This window comes from Aythya fuligula, chromosome 2 (assembly GCF_009819795.1).
Source record: "Aythya fuligula isolate bAytFul2 chromosome 2, bAytFul2.pri, whole genome shotgun sequence".
NCBI lineage: Eukaryota > Metazoa > Chordata > Aves > Anseriformes > Anatidae > Aythya > Aythya fuligula.
Genome location: NC_045560.1, coordinates 141,422,604 through 141,438,756, shown reverse-complemented (window position 1 = coordinate 141,438,756; position 16,153 = coordinate 141,422,604). Strand labels below are relative to the sequence as shown.

The window sequence follows — 16,153 nt, the reverse complement described above, 5'->3', positions numbered from 1 at the left end:
CCTTTCAAGACACTTCTTATATCCTGCAATATTATAATGGATACCCTTTGAAAAGAAAAATGAAGAGAACTCTGACATTTTTTTTTTTTTTTCATTGTTTTCCTCTTTTCTTTAGGCATTACCTATACTGAAGCCATAAACCTCCTGTAGCAGCCTGAGAGACAATTACTGCTGAACCAAGATAAAATTAACTAGTAAAAACCTGTCCAGTACTCTCTAGTATATGTCAGGTTCAGAGAGGATTCAGTTTTAGCTGAGACTTATATTTCATGTGGTCCATCTCTATACTAGCTGGCTGAAAAAAAATAAGTTTTTGAAAGCTTCCTACTGATTTTTTAATTTGTTTATTCCCTGCTGTGAATTGATTGAAGAGCCTTCATATTTCAACCTGTTCATGGTAAAAAAAAAAAAAAAAAAAAAAAAAGATTTAATGCTCTTTGCTATCAGATATCTGTTTTTTGAAGCATGTTATGATATCTACTGATAGATCTGTATTTCTGTGGGAGGCCCCACAGAAATAATGGAGGATCATTCCTGCCATAGGCAGCAGTTCCGGCTGTTCTTGGACACCCAGTACAGTGTGAGCACTCCCAGGACACGCAGCAGCATGTAAGAAGGCTTTGTCCTGCTCTCTGTCCATAGTGATGTCCCAGGCAGCCTTGCTCTTTTGAGAAGTGTGCGCTACTGTTTGGCAGTCTCCAAGTTTCTTCATCTCTTATATGTGGGGTGTAGGACTTGCGTATTCTGCTGAAGTCAACTCACCTGCTTAAAGTTACATTAAGTGCTTCATTCAATTAGACTTGGCAGTATATTGCTTTAATTCCCCCCAAAATTCTGTTTCCTCGTATGAAGCAGACAGATATGTAGAGATATATGGTAACTCCAGCAGTTCTGTGAGCAGAAATGCCTTTGTATTTCATACAGGTTGGTGGGAACAGAGCATCTGAAGGATTTGAGTGGCTGCATACTCAGAACAAGGTGGATCTCAGGCCTGAAAATTAGCAGAGAAGAAACAAAGTAAGAAATAAATATCTTTCATCCTCATAACATCTACAAAAAAAGAAATTTAAAAAGTAAGTCGCTCTGTGGATCATCTCTATTGTAAGAGCTCAGGTATACAGGCTTATGAACAGTAGGTAAGGATTGTTGCATAAAAGGAATCTTGAAATAGTAATGTGCATTACCACACAGAAGAAATCTGGGTTAGAGAAACGTGCTACTTATGGGAACAGTACATCTAGCATGAAATGGATGTGGCTTTCCAGGACTGGAGTGCTGCTGTGTGAGATCCATGTCTTCTCTTTGTGTTAGCTCCATGGTGGCACTGGGTTAATTGCCCCCAACCTGGAGGGGGTGACACACGATAAAATGCCCCATTACTCTCCTGCAGGCAGTCAGAGCATGGCCCAGGAGGAATCGCTGAGCTCAGACACGAAAGTCCACCCCTCTGCCAAACACCATACATGGGGCACTGTGCCTGAGTACCACTCACTGGTGCCCCACCACTGCCCTCTGCTTCTCAGGGAGTAAGGCTCAACCTACACATTTCTTCTCATTGTTCCCCGTGACCCAGATCCTCCTGGTCTTATCATGCTCAGTGCAAGGCAACCTGAGCACCAATTTCCAGATGCGAGCAGCTGTCCCTCCTCACAGTACAGTGACACTGCCCCATTTTATGGTGCATCATTTATCACCACCAACCTTACCCTGCTAGGCCTTCACTGCTCTGCCCCACATGAAAGCTATCCCAGCACCACCTACTGCACATCAACACAATCTGCTTCATGAGGAAGACTCACCAAATATCAAAAGGCATTATCTGTTAGCCCAGATGACAAACACGTGTCGCCGATGGATGTTTTTGCAGAGGACAGATAGGTATTGGTGACAGTAATATCTTCTAGCTCAGTGCTGAAGTGATCAGACTCTTTGATGACGTTATAATTTAGGGCCACACTGTAACTGGCAGGTTTTTTTTTCCCGCTTCTGCTGGCAGTTGCAGAGTTTCCTGAAGGCTGCTCTGAATTTCTGGGACATGAGATTGTAAATTACAGGATTGATGGCACTATTTAAATAAATACAGATTCTGCAAAATAGCAGGAACCAGTTTTCTTGGAAGGGGCTGGAAAGAAAGGAGTTGACAACCACCAGTGTTCGGTAGGGCATCCAAAGAAATGCAAATAGGACGACCACCACAGCCAGCATCTTGGTGACCTGGGGGGAAACAGAGAGAGACATGAGGTGGGCAGAAAGTTAGTACTCACAGCTTGGAAAAAACATGTATGTTTCTACATCTCTATGGCAAACCAAAACTACTGACAGGCTTTTCAACTGTGAATTTCAGATCCATCTTTGATTCAGAAAGTTCTTATGTAGTAAGAAGAAGAACAACAACAATAAGCCTGGCTTCAGATTTCTCCGTTTTTGTTAAATGACTCTTTGTAGACTTTGCAACTCCTCAGACTGGACGAAGGTGTTTTAGGTGGAAAAAAGGGATCCCCCCATCCCCTCTTTTTTAATCACTTTAGATATCCATTAAACTAATAGGGACTGTAAATGAATTGAACCTGAAGCCTATTTATATTTCCCACTTCAACAACTACCTTAAAAAGGTTTCCCAAAGCCAAAAGTTTATTATTATTATTATTATTATTATTATTATTATTATTATTATTATTATTATTATTATTATTATTATTATTTAAGGAACTAGATTTATTCCTAGACCATAAATCCTAATATTTAATTAGATCTTCATTATTTGTTTTTTAGTCTGAAATGTCAGTTATAGTTTATAGTTACACAAACGGAAATATAAAGGATTACAATAAAGCTTTACTATAAGAGATTTTATCTGTTTTGTAAATTTGTCTTGAAAAAAGAAAAAAAAAAAAAAAACAACTCTTGGGAATACCCAGGATATCTGAAATGAAGGGAATAAGAAATAATTTAAAAATTATTTAAAAAAAAAAAAGAAACAAAAACAAAAACAAAAAATGTCTTTCTGTTGTAAACAATTTACTGTATCACTTACATAGAGATTTAGTTATGGTTCTTTTTAGATACTACCTGGTATATACTGTATATATAGTGGTTGTAATCCTAACATATATAGTATATTGTAATCTCTAGTCCCTACATTAAGAAAGCTTGAAAAGTCTTAATAAACAAGGTAGAAAGCACAGTGAAATGTGACTACATGGGAAACACACTGGGATAATACAGTGGAATGGCCCTACATAGGTCAGGAGATGATTTGGTTAACTATGTGAGCAAGAACTGGAGAGCAGTGGCACTGAGTTTGGTGAGCTATAGCTGCTACTTGTGTCTTTTTTATTATTATAATAATATATATGTTACTATTTGCCTTTCTTCTTGACATAAAAATGTTGCTATCTATTGACAGAGTAGCTTGAAGAACTTCTTTTTACCTTTGCTTCAGTCATATTATACTTTATTCTACCTTGGGTACCTGAAGTTATACTTCAATGAAGTAGCAACCTCTTTAGCCACAGAATACATTCTGGCTGTATGGGTTATAATGTCATTGCTTGTAGAACCAATAGATGTAGCTCAATTAGTGATGAGTTTCAACTGATGCCCATGGGAGACAGATAACTCCACTAAAATCACCTACATAGAGATGTTAGGTTTAGTTATGGTTCTTTTGTTTGAAGTTATACTATATATTTTATTTTCTGATCAGATAGTTCATTATATAGAAAACATACAATCTCATTATCTAAAGTATGATTGGTTTTTTTTTCTATCTATAAAGACACATACTAATATTACCAATTTTGTTGTTTTTTGTTACAATACAGAATGGGATGAAGAGACAACTTACTCTACATATGTATCTATCTATCTTTAAATGCACATATTCAAAAATTACAGCTTGATTCTACAGTTCTCCTCCCTTCACCCCCACTTCACACCTCTACATCAGTGTTCAGTAGGAGCCAAAAATCAGACTGAGGAATTTTATCTCCCTGTTTTCTCACTTGACCAATACATCTTTTCATGACTTCTGCGTAGCTTTTCTTGTTTGCTGTGCAAAAGCTATCACCGGAACAGAGCAAATCACAAATGTGAATGTCTCAAGTAGCTAAAACATGATTTTTCCTTATCTCTGAGTCATTTCTAGAAGGAATAGTACTTTGAGCAGGGCTGCAAGGAGCGAGGTTATTCAGTGCTGACCTGCTCTGGCTCACAAAGACTGGGGACTCCTTATCTCCTTCCTTTCCTTCCTTCAGTTTGGCCCCAGCGTGCAGCTCGAAACTGAGCAAATCCATTCAACTGAGAATAATCATTCATCATGGAATGATTATAAAGGAAGAAAGTAACCCTTTGTAGAGCTTGGATTAACAATGGGAGTGAGTCCAATTAACAGATGTGTTGCAACAGCTCTGGCATTCAGAAGAAGTGTGGGTAATGTCTACACAGGCATCAGGATGCTTTGCTACCAGAAGCTCAGCAGGGGACTTTGTTACAATACCCACTGATCAGTGGCAATTTAAATTTCTTCTGAGTATATCTTTAAAGAACAATTGCTCAGAGAATCATTTACAATGACGCAGCTGTCAGTTTCAATCCCAGGTTGTACTAGAAGCAAATTGATCATAGTTATTATCAGGAAACAGAAAGATATTCACTCATGAAATTTTAAGTCATGTAAATGATACAGTACCTCAATGGAAAAAAGGCTGTTACCCTTCAAGTCCTGTATGGCAGAAAGACCATATAGGTCTTTGTGCTTCACGTATGTACTGTACAAACTGTTAGCTAACTTTATTTGTACTTGTGACTTTACATCCATTTTTCTTCTATCTAACATCACTAGTCTGTACTCAGCTTACTGACTTTACAATATTTTAGAACTGGTTCTTATTACCAGATAAAAAATATCATAGCCACAGCAGAAAGTGCCCTGAGCTGAGATTGATTCAGTCTACAGGTTTGAGTGTCTTTAAAAGAGCCAAGGTAGCTTGGCACTGTCAAGCTTTATGCCAGAGAAGACATTGTCTTGTCATAACATTTTTCAAATCACTTCATATGAAACATAACTAAATGTTCTTTTTGGAGGGGCTAATTATTTTGTCAGTGGAGTGGGACATTAACATAAAGGGGGTAAATTTTTAAAGAACATTCTTTTTAATACCTATTCTATCTAACCATACATCAAAACTCTCTGAAAGCAGAGGTAAAGGCCTTTAGATCAGTCTGCAGAACACTAACGTGCCCACTAATTACTCAGGTGAAGACAAACATTCACTGATTGCTCTTTGCAGTATGCACTCCATATTCTATACTCAGAGTACAAATTATTCTCAGTTGAGGAAATTGAAAACACAATTAAAAAGCTTTGAGACAAATCAATTTTAGTCCAAATTTCAAATCTACTTTGAATGATAGCAAAGTGTTTGAGATTGAATATGCTCCTGGCTGCATGCAACCACTCTTCAAATCTAATCTCTTGTTTCTGATAATGTTTTGAAAAACAAACAAACAAACAAAAACAAACAAACAAAACTTTTAAAATGCTTTATTTATTTATTTATTTAATCAGATCCCCAATATTTTAATTCTGAATTGCTTTTTTTTCCTTCTTTCCTTCCCGTTCTAAAACCTTGTCATTCTAAGGGAGTGCTTCTAGAAGACATTTTCATTACGATGGTATCCGCTGTTTGGTAGTTGCTTCCTTCTCCTTTGACTGTTAACCTTTCTTACATTGGTAGGTAAAAGTCATAGTTGTACTTACTAAGTCACTGTGCAATATAATCACTGGTATTTTAAAAGCATGCAATAGTATCTCCTGTTCTTGTACTTGGCTGTGTTTATTGATATCCCTTTCTCATGCTTGGTGGTGCTCACTGCAATGCAGAGATTTTATATGCCAGTCTGTGGTTTTGTAATCCAAAATAAGAATTGGAAGTTGCACAGTGAAGAAGAGGATTAAATAAATTAACGTAAAGTTTTGATATAATAAAACTGCAAGTGGAACTAAGTGATATGATTGAGGTTTCATGTAGCCATACAAAACTTTATCTTTCACTGCTAGCTGGAATCCATGCCTGCTCTGCTGTGAGTGAACAGAGAAGTTTTTCTAGAGAGAAGTTCATCATATAGTACATCCAAATAGACAGGAGTTTCACTGGAGGATAATACACAGTTTTTAATCAATCATGGAGCCAAATCAGCCAAATAATGTATGGTTGTTTAGCTGCTAGAAAAGCAGTTTACCTGAGAAATCTTCTCTGATATACTTTGAATAACACATTTTCTATTCATGAAATAAAATTTTTCTTTATCTCTCATCTTTTTAATAAAAGGCTTGTGAACAGAATGAATAGAATGTACAGTGGCACTGAATTTTAGAGGAGGGAAACTGGAGTTGTCCTTCAGCTTTTCCTTAAAGATTTTTTTTTTTTTTCTGAATTCATTTTCCTAAATGGCAACTTTAAAATAAGCTGCTAAACCTTCTGAAGTCCAAATAAGGACCATTATCTTTTATTTCTGCAAACAAAGGATGCTTAAAGTTATTGAAATTGTGGTGGTGCTGTGCATGGAAAAAAAAAAGTGTTTATTTTGACACTTACAGCCATGTGCATAATTGTTTTTAAATAAATAAACCGAAAAAGTTTGGCTTTTTTTGTCTTCTGCTCCACAACACTCATAATTTATTCAGAGCCATATCAAAAAACACATTTACAAGTACAAATATATCTCAGTAGCTCATCTATCTCCTCTCATATGCATTTACAGGGAAACTTTCATTCTTGCTGATATTTTGATGTCTTTCCAGAATGCAGACTTGAGAATGCTCTCAAACACATGCCATGGGAGACACTTACAATGGAGCATGAACTCAGTGAGGCTGCTGTAAACATTCAGCTCCTACAACACCTGGATTTGGTGTCGTGCGTGTGTTATACTGCAAGACCTGTTTATTCCACCTGCCCGTTGGAATGAGTTAATCAGGGCTACTTTTTACGCTGGTGCAAAGATTATGAAAAGGATGGCTATGATTAAAGATTAAACTATTACGATCTTGAATTTCAGGCATGTGTAAAGATGAAGCCATAATAGGTGTGTGAATATAAATATAAGTTGAATATGAACTTCTTGATAAAGGCAATGAGCTGACTATATTGAATTTAGTTTCTCTGCAATTTTCAGTAATGGACTATATGGTCAAACCCTAGGTACAGGCACTTGTGTATTTTCCAGATTGAATTTAGGCACACACATTACTATTTACATGCTATCAATGCCTGTGACTGCAGTTAAAAAGATTCCTCAATTGTTATTCATTTTGATTAGGATACACTCCATGAATGAGTTTTCTGGAAGATTTAACAATATGTATGGTTTGTAAGTACCAATAACAGGCTATTTTGGAATAACAAAGACACAAATTGGTAGGCTGAAGCCATCATATGCATACCTGAAAAATCAGAGATTTAACTATTGCTGTTGCCTTTGCAGTTGCTTCATGGCATTTTAAAGACTATTAAAGGAAAAACTACACTAAAAATTGCTCCATCTCCTTTGCTTTTTGAGAAATAAGACTTCTCAAAGTCTAAAGGAAAAGTCTGTAGAAGCCTCTTATGAAGTGCATAGCTAACAGGAAGCAGAGGTAGGAATGTTTCTTTCTTGGGCAGGTTTATGTTGGTTGTTGTGGTGAAATCTTAACCTTTTTTTTTTTATCTTTTTTTTCCTCTGGACTATTGAGAAGTTGTGCCTATATCTACAGGCTGTGGGACCTTGTTAGAGACTATGAAACAGCTTAAAGAATAATGCCATTAAAATATTGGTCGTTTGAAATCAGTGAAGAATTGCTTACCGAGGAAATAGACCAGGATGTTATACTGCCAATTGCTTATAAAATTACTTGAAATATCCACCTTTAATCTTTGTTGCCACTAAAGGCAGTGCTTACCTTAGTCTTATGGCATTACATTTTCACAGTGCTTCAGGAGGACCAGGCTACTTTACACATTTGAATTATATGTTTAATTGGACACCCCCCAAATTCATAGTCTGTAATTTCTAGTGAGTGACTAGGAATGAACTTCAATTCACTTTCCTGAGACTTGTGATCATCTGTCCACATGATTATATAGCTGTTAAATAAATCTTAACATTGAATTTGCAATGAAGCCCCTTCTTTGGTTCTCAGTAAAGTAAAAGGGACTTTGAACTATCTCGCCTTAAGAGATAACTCTTTGTCAAGATATCATCTTCTAATCATATTGATCTTTCCTCTGTTACGCTTTGAAGTTTCAGCTACTGTGAAGTAAGCTTAAGTGAAAAATGTTTGAAAAATTTGCTCTCCTGTTTAACTTGAGGAAATATGTACACCAGGACTATTTCATCCTGTTTTCTCAGGTTCAGATTGTGAAAATCACTCAGCAAAAATATTCTATGTAGTTTCTTTTTTGGTCAGAGAGGTCTCACCTTACTCTCAGTCACCTTTTCATTTTCTCCTATTTTTCTGTTGCAGAAAACATTATGTCACTGTTTCTTCATCACTGAAACTCCTCTATTGGCAGTCCAATGCTTTCCCACATAAGGACCCAATATTCAACTCTGTATGAATTTCAGTCTAGCAAGGTTATTTCCTTTGCAGAGCACAGCTTAAACCCCACTCAACACAGTCATAAGATGTTTCTTTAAGTAACAAACTAATCACATTCTTGAAGTTTTACCTGCATATTTCAGTACTAAAAACAAGCTTAACAATATTTGATGCCATGTAGCACTAAGCACGTACTAATTCCCCTCTGAAAATTGAACATATCAATGCTGCACCTTTTTCTGGCAGAGATCTTCCCTCAGGATACAGTCAGGTGTTGCCTACTGACTTGTAGTGGCTGCAAAAGCTCTGCAATGGTGATAAATGACTCATTGTTTTCCATAAGGAGCGGAGTATTTAGCTTCTGACAAAGAAGAGGTAGAATGAACTGCTCCTTCTGGGACACAGAAAGGCTGATGGAAAATACAAAGTCAATTGGAAATGGACTCCAATGTAAGAAGGAATGCCTTGCTATCAAATAAGAGTCGTTTTATTTTTGAAAACTTTTTAAATTGGTTTATCAAATCCTGCTATCCTGCACAGTTCTGTAAAAAAAAGGATAAATAATGCACAAGTAGGGTTGATTTAGCTCTTCACAAGTGGATACAAGAATAGAGTTTGACATGTTCTATAAGTATTTGTTGGTGCTTCTTTCCCTGGCAGAACTTCAGCTGCAGTTTAAATAAATAACTCCCAATTTAGGTTTTTGTTCAATATCAGCAGTAATGTATGCTGTTTTGTGAAAGAAAAAAATGTATTGGAACTAGAGGTATTTTATGAGAAAAATACGTATTTTGTGCCTTTCCCTCCCTTTTGATTTTTTTATTTAAAGGACTGATTTTTAATACATGTTTTTTGTTTGTCTTCCCCGTTAAGTTTTGTCTTGAAGTGCTTTGAGTGAACAACTCTTCAGGGGACCCTGAGTAGTACTTTGGAGACTTTGTCCTTCAGTAGCTATTGATATGAGTGTATTGATCAATTAGTGAATATATTTTGTTTTTGTCAGCTTTTCAAACATTCAAATGAATTAAGTATTTCCTTGAACTCATATAGTTCAGTGACTTTTAAATCATGTGGGTGAGATGGTGCAAGCAGGGAATGGAATGAGTAAGCACATTATCACTTTTTACCTGGAAGAGCTGATTTTCATTCATTGTAGATATAGATGTAGATAGTCTGAGCTCATTCATTCTGAGCTCATCCCTAGAGATCTCTGAGGAAAAATATGTTAAAATAGGCTTGACTCACCATTCTAAAATAAATTTCAGGACTTCTTTCTAAATCATAGAATAATATAAAACAAAGTTCCTGACCACCTGACCTCTTTTTTTCCCCTTCATTTGTTGCATTGTGTCTGGTTACGTTAGAAATTGGAAATATTTGTTCTAACAATACTGAGCATGGTCCATCCATCCTTCTGCAGTAGCCGCCTCCCTCATTCCTGTTTACCTCATTGTTGATCTTCCATACAACCCCCCAGCTTCAGCCCAGGTAGCTGTCATCCACAGTTGTGTGAAAATTATTTTACTCTGTATTTGCTTCCTCCTTGAGCGTGCAGCTATTCTAGATCCCACGCAAGGGTTGTTCCTCTCTTGCCCTGTTATTTTCCTTTGGTGTCAAGTGTGAAGAAGCATCCTGGGTGTGGAATTTAGGGTGATTTCCAAGTTACTCTTCACATTTTTAATTAGTCAGCTTCTAACTTTGAGCTAACACTCATACCAGAAACCTAAGTGATGGACTACCATTTTTTTTTGAAGAAAACAAATGAAATTACATATCTGTATGACTCACAGTAAAAAGTATTGAATGTATATAGAAGCTTGACATTAATTTTTGGAAGCTGACATCAAAACACAAAGTTGACAGTACACGCTAAATGCTAACACAATAATATAAGTTAAAAATGTCTAAAAAACAACAGGATGACAAGATCTATTTCTGCCATGAGTTTGAAACAGCTTTAGGAAGTCCTCTTCAACTGAAATGCATCTACTGTATGACAAGGTAGGGGATAAAGCCTTTTCTTTTACAGCTACATAGCAATTTTTGACCATTTTTAACAAAGGAAGATTTTCAAAACATAGATGAGGTAACAAGAAGAAAATTAGATAAAGTGATATGACCTGGCAGTCCAGGTCAATCTAAATCCATGTTAGTTAAGCAACCCACACCAGACTAAGTAGGTAAATTAATTCATCTACTGCTATATTGGATTAATCATTATCAAAAATGGTTATGAAAATCATTGGCTTAAGCCTGCACGAAGGCTGAGGACACCTATCTAACCTCCCATCATTCTATATCATACAAAGGCAATCTCATAGCTGGTTACTGATAATAATTAATTGTAACAATGCAATGGAGCTGCAGTTGGTATCCATGCCCAGGTGCAGGTCAGGGCCTGCAGGGATCTTTGTGAGGAGAGGCCAGGGCTGCCCCATTACAGACACAGGTGGCTTTAGCTGGTTCTAGCCAGCTCCAGCTGGCTCCAGCCAGTTCCAGCCAGTTCCATCTGGCTCCAGTGGCCTCATGCCAGGGCACCACTGAGGGACTGAGTGTAATTTGGGGTTATAACAAAGGGACATAAATTGGCAGTAGATTAAGTTAACTTTTCCCAAGTATGGTCTTTTCTGCCCACAACTGGTAAGTGCTCTCCCTGTCTTTATCCCAACCCATGAGGACTCTCACTCCTGTTCTTTCCATTTTCTCCCCCCCCCCCCCCCCCTTTTTTTTTTCTGCAGGGGGAGTAACTGAGCAGCTGGGTTGGGGCTTGGCTGCCATCTGGAGCCAACCCACCACTGGATCATGGGCTGATTATGTTGTGTTGAAATGTTCCTGTACACCACATTTTCAGCCACTTTCTCTCCAGATCACAGGATGGATATCATATGCAACTCTATCACCCTAGAAGAAGGCACTTATACAACTTCACAGGAGGGCAGAAGTCATATACTGACTGTCAGCTCTACATGTCTTTCTTCTTATTTCATGTCTTAGTAGTTTTTGAGATTTTAGATTATTTGAATATGGACTTGTGTTTTTCCATTTTACATTACGGGATATATTTTGTAAGCTGCTATTATACAAGTGTTACTAAAACTGCCTCACTATCCTTGCTTTGCTTCCTAGATTGTACCATGCAAAAATGCCAGCTTTACTCATAATGATGCAAGTCTAATCCACCAGGCTATTTAGGATTTTAGAAAACATCTTGTTGTCTTCATAAGAGACAAAAAGAAAAGGCATTACACTATAATCGTCACTTCCTGATTTTGTAATATAACAGCATCCACTGTCTGAAAAGCTTAATTTAAAAAACTTGTGTGCTTTTCAAATGATGCTAAGCATAAGTTACCAAGTATGCATGCTGAAATGATATTAAGAACTTTAAAAGTTTTTTCTCCTACTAATTAATGGATAAAGGAAAACAAAATTAGACTTCTAATCTGAATATTAACTATAATTGGAGACATAATTAATTATAACCTAGCCCATGTGTTTCAATTGTGCATTTCAAGGCATGGTTCCAATACTGGGAAACCATCTATCTCATAAAACATTAGCAACTGTTGTAAAATAATAAGAACATAAAACTCAACTTATCAGCTGGGTGTGCACTCAGCTTGTTTGAAAAGGTGCACAGTTCGACTTTGCTTCCCGAGGGAATTGTACAGTGCAGGAGGTAGAAGCATCTTGCCTGATGAAGTGGCCCCTGTACAGATCATTGCAGCAGCTGCCAAGGGGTTTGAGCCAGGCTGCTCAGTGCAGAGCCACCCTCCTTCATGCCCACATCAAGCTTCAGGACACAGCTGGAGCCTGTGCCTGAGACCTGTCCACAAAGTGATGCTCCTGAATTTGTCGGTACTGGACCCAACTGTGCTGAGTGCTGTGTGAGTGTGAGGTAGTAAGCTTCATTGCAAATAGCCATAAATCATTCTACTAACTATATTTTAGCTACGTACGCACACATATATTTAATGATATGCAAAGAAGCTAGTCAAACCTATGCCTCAGTTTTGAGCCATCAGAAAAAAACAAACAAACAAAAATCCAGAAAACTTTCTGAGAATGAACAGAACAGATGCTTAGTATTTACAAGGCATTTTTATACACAGACTTGTTTGAGTAGGCTTTTTGCAGGGGCATTAGAGACAGGAAAAGTAAGAACTCGGCTACGTTTCCAGAGCCACACAGTGCCTGAACTAGGATTAAACTCAAGTCTCCTAAACTGCCAGACTAGTTCCTTCTTCTCAAATCTCAAAAGTAACTTAAGAGTCACTTTATATATTTGATATTTTATTCTTTTTTGACACTTCCTGATTGTTTTTTTTTTTTTAGTACAGGAAATAAAATACAAATTGCTTTCTAGTCCTAGCAGTAAGTAATAATGAACAGGCAAGAAAAATACACATTTATACGTATGTATATAAATATCAGAATATAAATTTCAGCTTGACAACATAGCAAAAGAGAGAATATGTTTTACTCCCACATATTTAGACTAGTGAGCTCTAAAAGAAGTTGTTTTAGGTTTCAGAAAGCCATTCCAAACTGATGTTCCTACCTGCTTTCTAGAAGCAATAGTGCTATTGAAACTCCTGTTAGTCGTCTTGGAATTCACAGGCTTGTTTTGGTGAGCCACGTCATTCCTCCATGCTTTAGAGTGTTCTTTTGGGTCCGAAGGGATGGGGTTCAGGAACAGTATTCTAGCAATCAGACCATAGAGGACAGTTGCCAATACCATTGGCAAAACATAAAATATACCAAAGTCCATCATGTAGATAGGAGAGTAATAGCTCCTGGACACCTTGTAGCCACAAGACACAACAGTAGTGTCTTTGTAGACTACTGTATTGAGGTCTAGCAGGAAAAACCACAGCATACAGTATATGGAGGTGAAAGCCCAGACAAAAATAATGATCTTTTTGGCTCTTGAAAAAGTGCATAGGAACTGAGCTTTGATTGGGTGGCAGATAGCTATGTATCTCTCAACAGTGAAAGCAGTGATGGAAAAAGAAGAAGCATTGATCCCTAGGTACTGGAGATAAGTGATGCAGAGACACCCCACGTAGCCATATACCCAGGATCTGTACAGACTTTCTGTGATATTGGGCAGTCCTGCAGCCACAAGCACCATGAGATCTGCCACAGCCAGACTCACCAGGTAGCAGTTAGTGGGAGTTCTCATGTGTTTGGTTCTGAGGACCACCAAAACCACCATGATGTTGCCCACGATGCCCAGTCCGCAAATGAGGAGGACCAAGAGAATGGTAACCACTTGGTATTCAGCTGTAATGATCTCCTGGCTTGACAGCGGCAGCCCAGTGTGGTTCTGCTCATCCCCTGTGTCATTCTCCATCTTCATTAGCCCACTGCTGCTCCTGCCCGGCACTTGATCTCAGCACATGTTCTCCATGGTACCCTGAAATGGGGGAAGTGGAGCAGAGCGTGGACGAGCTGTAGCCCCAGGGCACATTCTCCATGTAGTCACAGTCCCATTGCTGTCCTGTCCTCCACTCACCTGAAAGCACCTGGACTTTGAGCCTTTGTAAATTCAGTTACCAGACAGGTGAATCCTTCCTAGACTCCAGCTCACACACAGGTTAGAAAGCTGTGCTCTCATAGCTGGTCTGAGGCTTTCATGAAAACACAGCATGTGGAGGTTTCCACCCTGCAGAGGGGGATGAGGAGGCAGGGAAAGCAGAGCTTTTCTGCACTGCCAGCTGGCAGAAGCACTGCACGGGACTGAGCTGATCCACCCCTGGCAGATTTCAGCATCACTGCTTTCCAGGAGGAGTCACAACATAGCGAGGGTGGAGACAGCAGCGGGAGGTAAAGAGAGAATGATTTGTAAAGCTCCCAGGTTTTCTGCTTCACGCTGCTTTTCCTCTGTGCTCTCAGATGGCTAGCTCACATATCGATCATATTGATCCACTCTGGCAAACAAAGGGGAGATTGACTGGCAATAAAAAACACTGATTTCTAAAACTCTGATTTCCCCCGTGTGCTTGTGGAAGTGCAGGTAATTTACACTTCCCTCCAGCTTTGCAGGGAGCTGTCAGCCCTTCAGAGCTGGCAGAAATATATCACAGCTTTTGAAAGCAGCAGGAAAAATTAATTTACTTTTACTTTACTTTACTTTACTGTACTGTACTGTACTGTACTTTACTTTACAGGCAATTCTCTATGAAACCTCTATTGATATTGTCATCACTTCTGAGCCCTTTCAGCTCTTCTCTGGATTGTAGCACAGCAACAATAAAACTCTCAGAGCACAAATTGCTTCTTAATGAGATCAGTCCCCACCCTCCTCAAGTTTATTAATCCACCACTGTTTTCTCAATGAAGATTCTCCTCTCCTTGAATGAACTCCTCCTTTCTCAGTCAAATTGTGTAAAAACACAGAAAAATAATAATAAAAAAAAAGGCAGAAATAATGCTTTCAGATACATGTATGAAAAATCAGTGCATGCTGTAGCAGTGTTGAGTAGCCAAACTACAACTGGAAATGGATGTAGAGCTTTTCTGTCCAACCTGCTGCAAATCTGAATGCCTCCAGGCATTTGCAATAGCAAACCCTTCTCCACTGGTCTGTGCAAGAGCCCCCTTGTCGACTCCCCATCACAGTGCTTCAACCCATTGTTTCTGCTTATACTATTGTGTTAACAGATTGAAGATTAAATCTGCCTTAAAGTTTTTTTTTTTTTTTTTTTTTCTTCTTCATTCAGGGCAATTGTTTTTGCTCTTTGTGCTCTTTGCTCAGGAAGGGTTCAAATAACAAAATATTGCACAACCGGAGATAGGCAACTTGGATTTCAAAACAGATTTTAGTATTAAGAGAAAAGGATTAGCACATGATGTAATGTTTGCAGAACTAGGATTTTAAATAGACTGAAACAGCATGTTGTGACAAAAAGAGGATATCATTTGAACTGGAGTAGGAAATGAGACTCAAACCATTTCAGAAGTTTGACACCACTTGGTTAAGCTTTCCAGACACTTTTTTGACCATTTCTCACTTGTATTTTGATCAGATTTTTTCCTCTGTAGAATTCAGATAAAGTGAGTATCATTCTTCCTTTTAACAGATGAAGAAATGGGGGGAGAGAACCAGATTCATGGGTGGCATCTATGGGAAAATCCAGGCTACTGGTTACTTGACCAGTGTTTTGTCTACAGAATCATCATGGATCTTACCAGAGATTCTGCTCCTTACACTCTGCAGGTCCCCTTGTTCTGGACACAGCTGAAAGAAGGCCAGTGCTATTGTAACACCTGGGAGACAGAAACAGGGTTCCTCCCCACACCCTTTCCCATTCCACAACATTTTACCCTTCAGACTGAGGATATTCCCCATTACCAAGCAATCTATGTTTATAAAGTTATGTGGCTGTAAAGCGTGTAGGCTAAACCACATAGCATTAAAGCACACCAGGGGGAGCTGAGGAGTGAACTAGCAGATATTTAGTGGCAGCAAGCAGGGACCCAGCAGGGATCAAACTCAGCAAGGCGCTGGACCAGAGTTCAAAGCAGGAAAATGAACTAACCCCTTATCTCCCATTGACTTCAGCTGAA

General features: G+C 38.3%; 1 protein-coding gene across 1 annotated transcript; it reads right to left on the bottom strand.

The window, feature by feature from the left end:
- Window positions 1–438: 438 nt before the first annotated feature.
- Window positions 439–14,209, bottom strand: TRHR (thyrotropin releasing hormone receptor). Its single transcript, XM_032182313.1, is given in 4 exon segments — window positions 439–991; window positions 1,800–1,976; window positions 1,978–2,214; window positions 13,143–14,209. Coding segments are annotated over 3 exon segments (1,209 nt in total). The 5' UTR covers window positions 13,944–14,209; the 3' UTR covers window positions 439–991; window positions 1,800–1,805.
- Window positions 14,210–16,153: the final 1,944 nt, after the last annotated feature.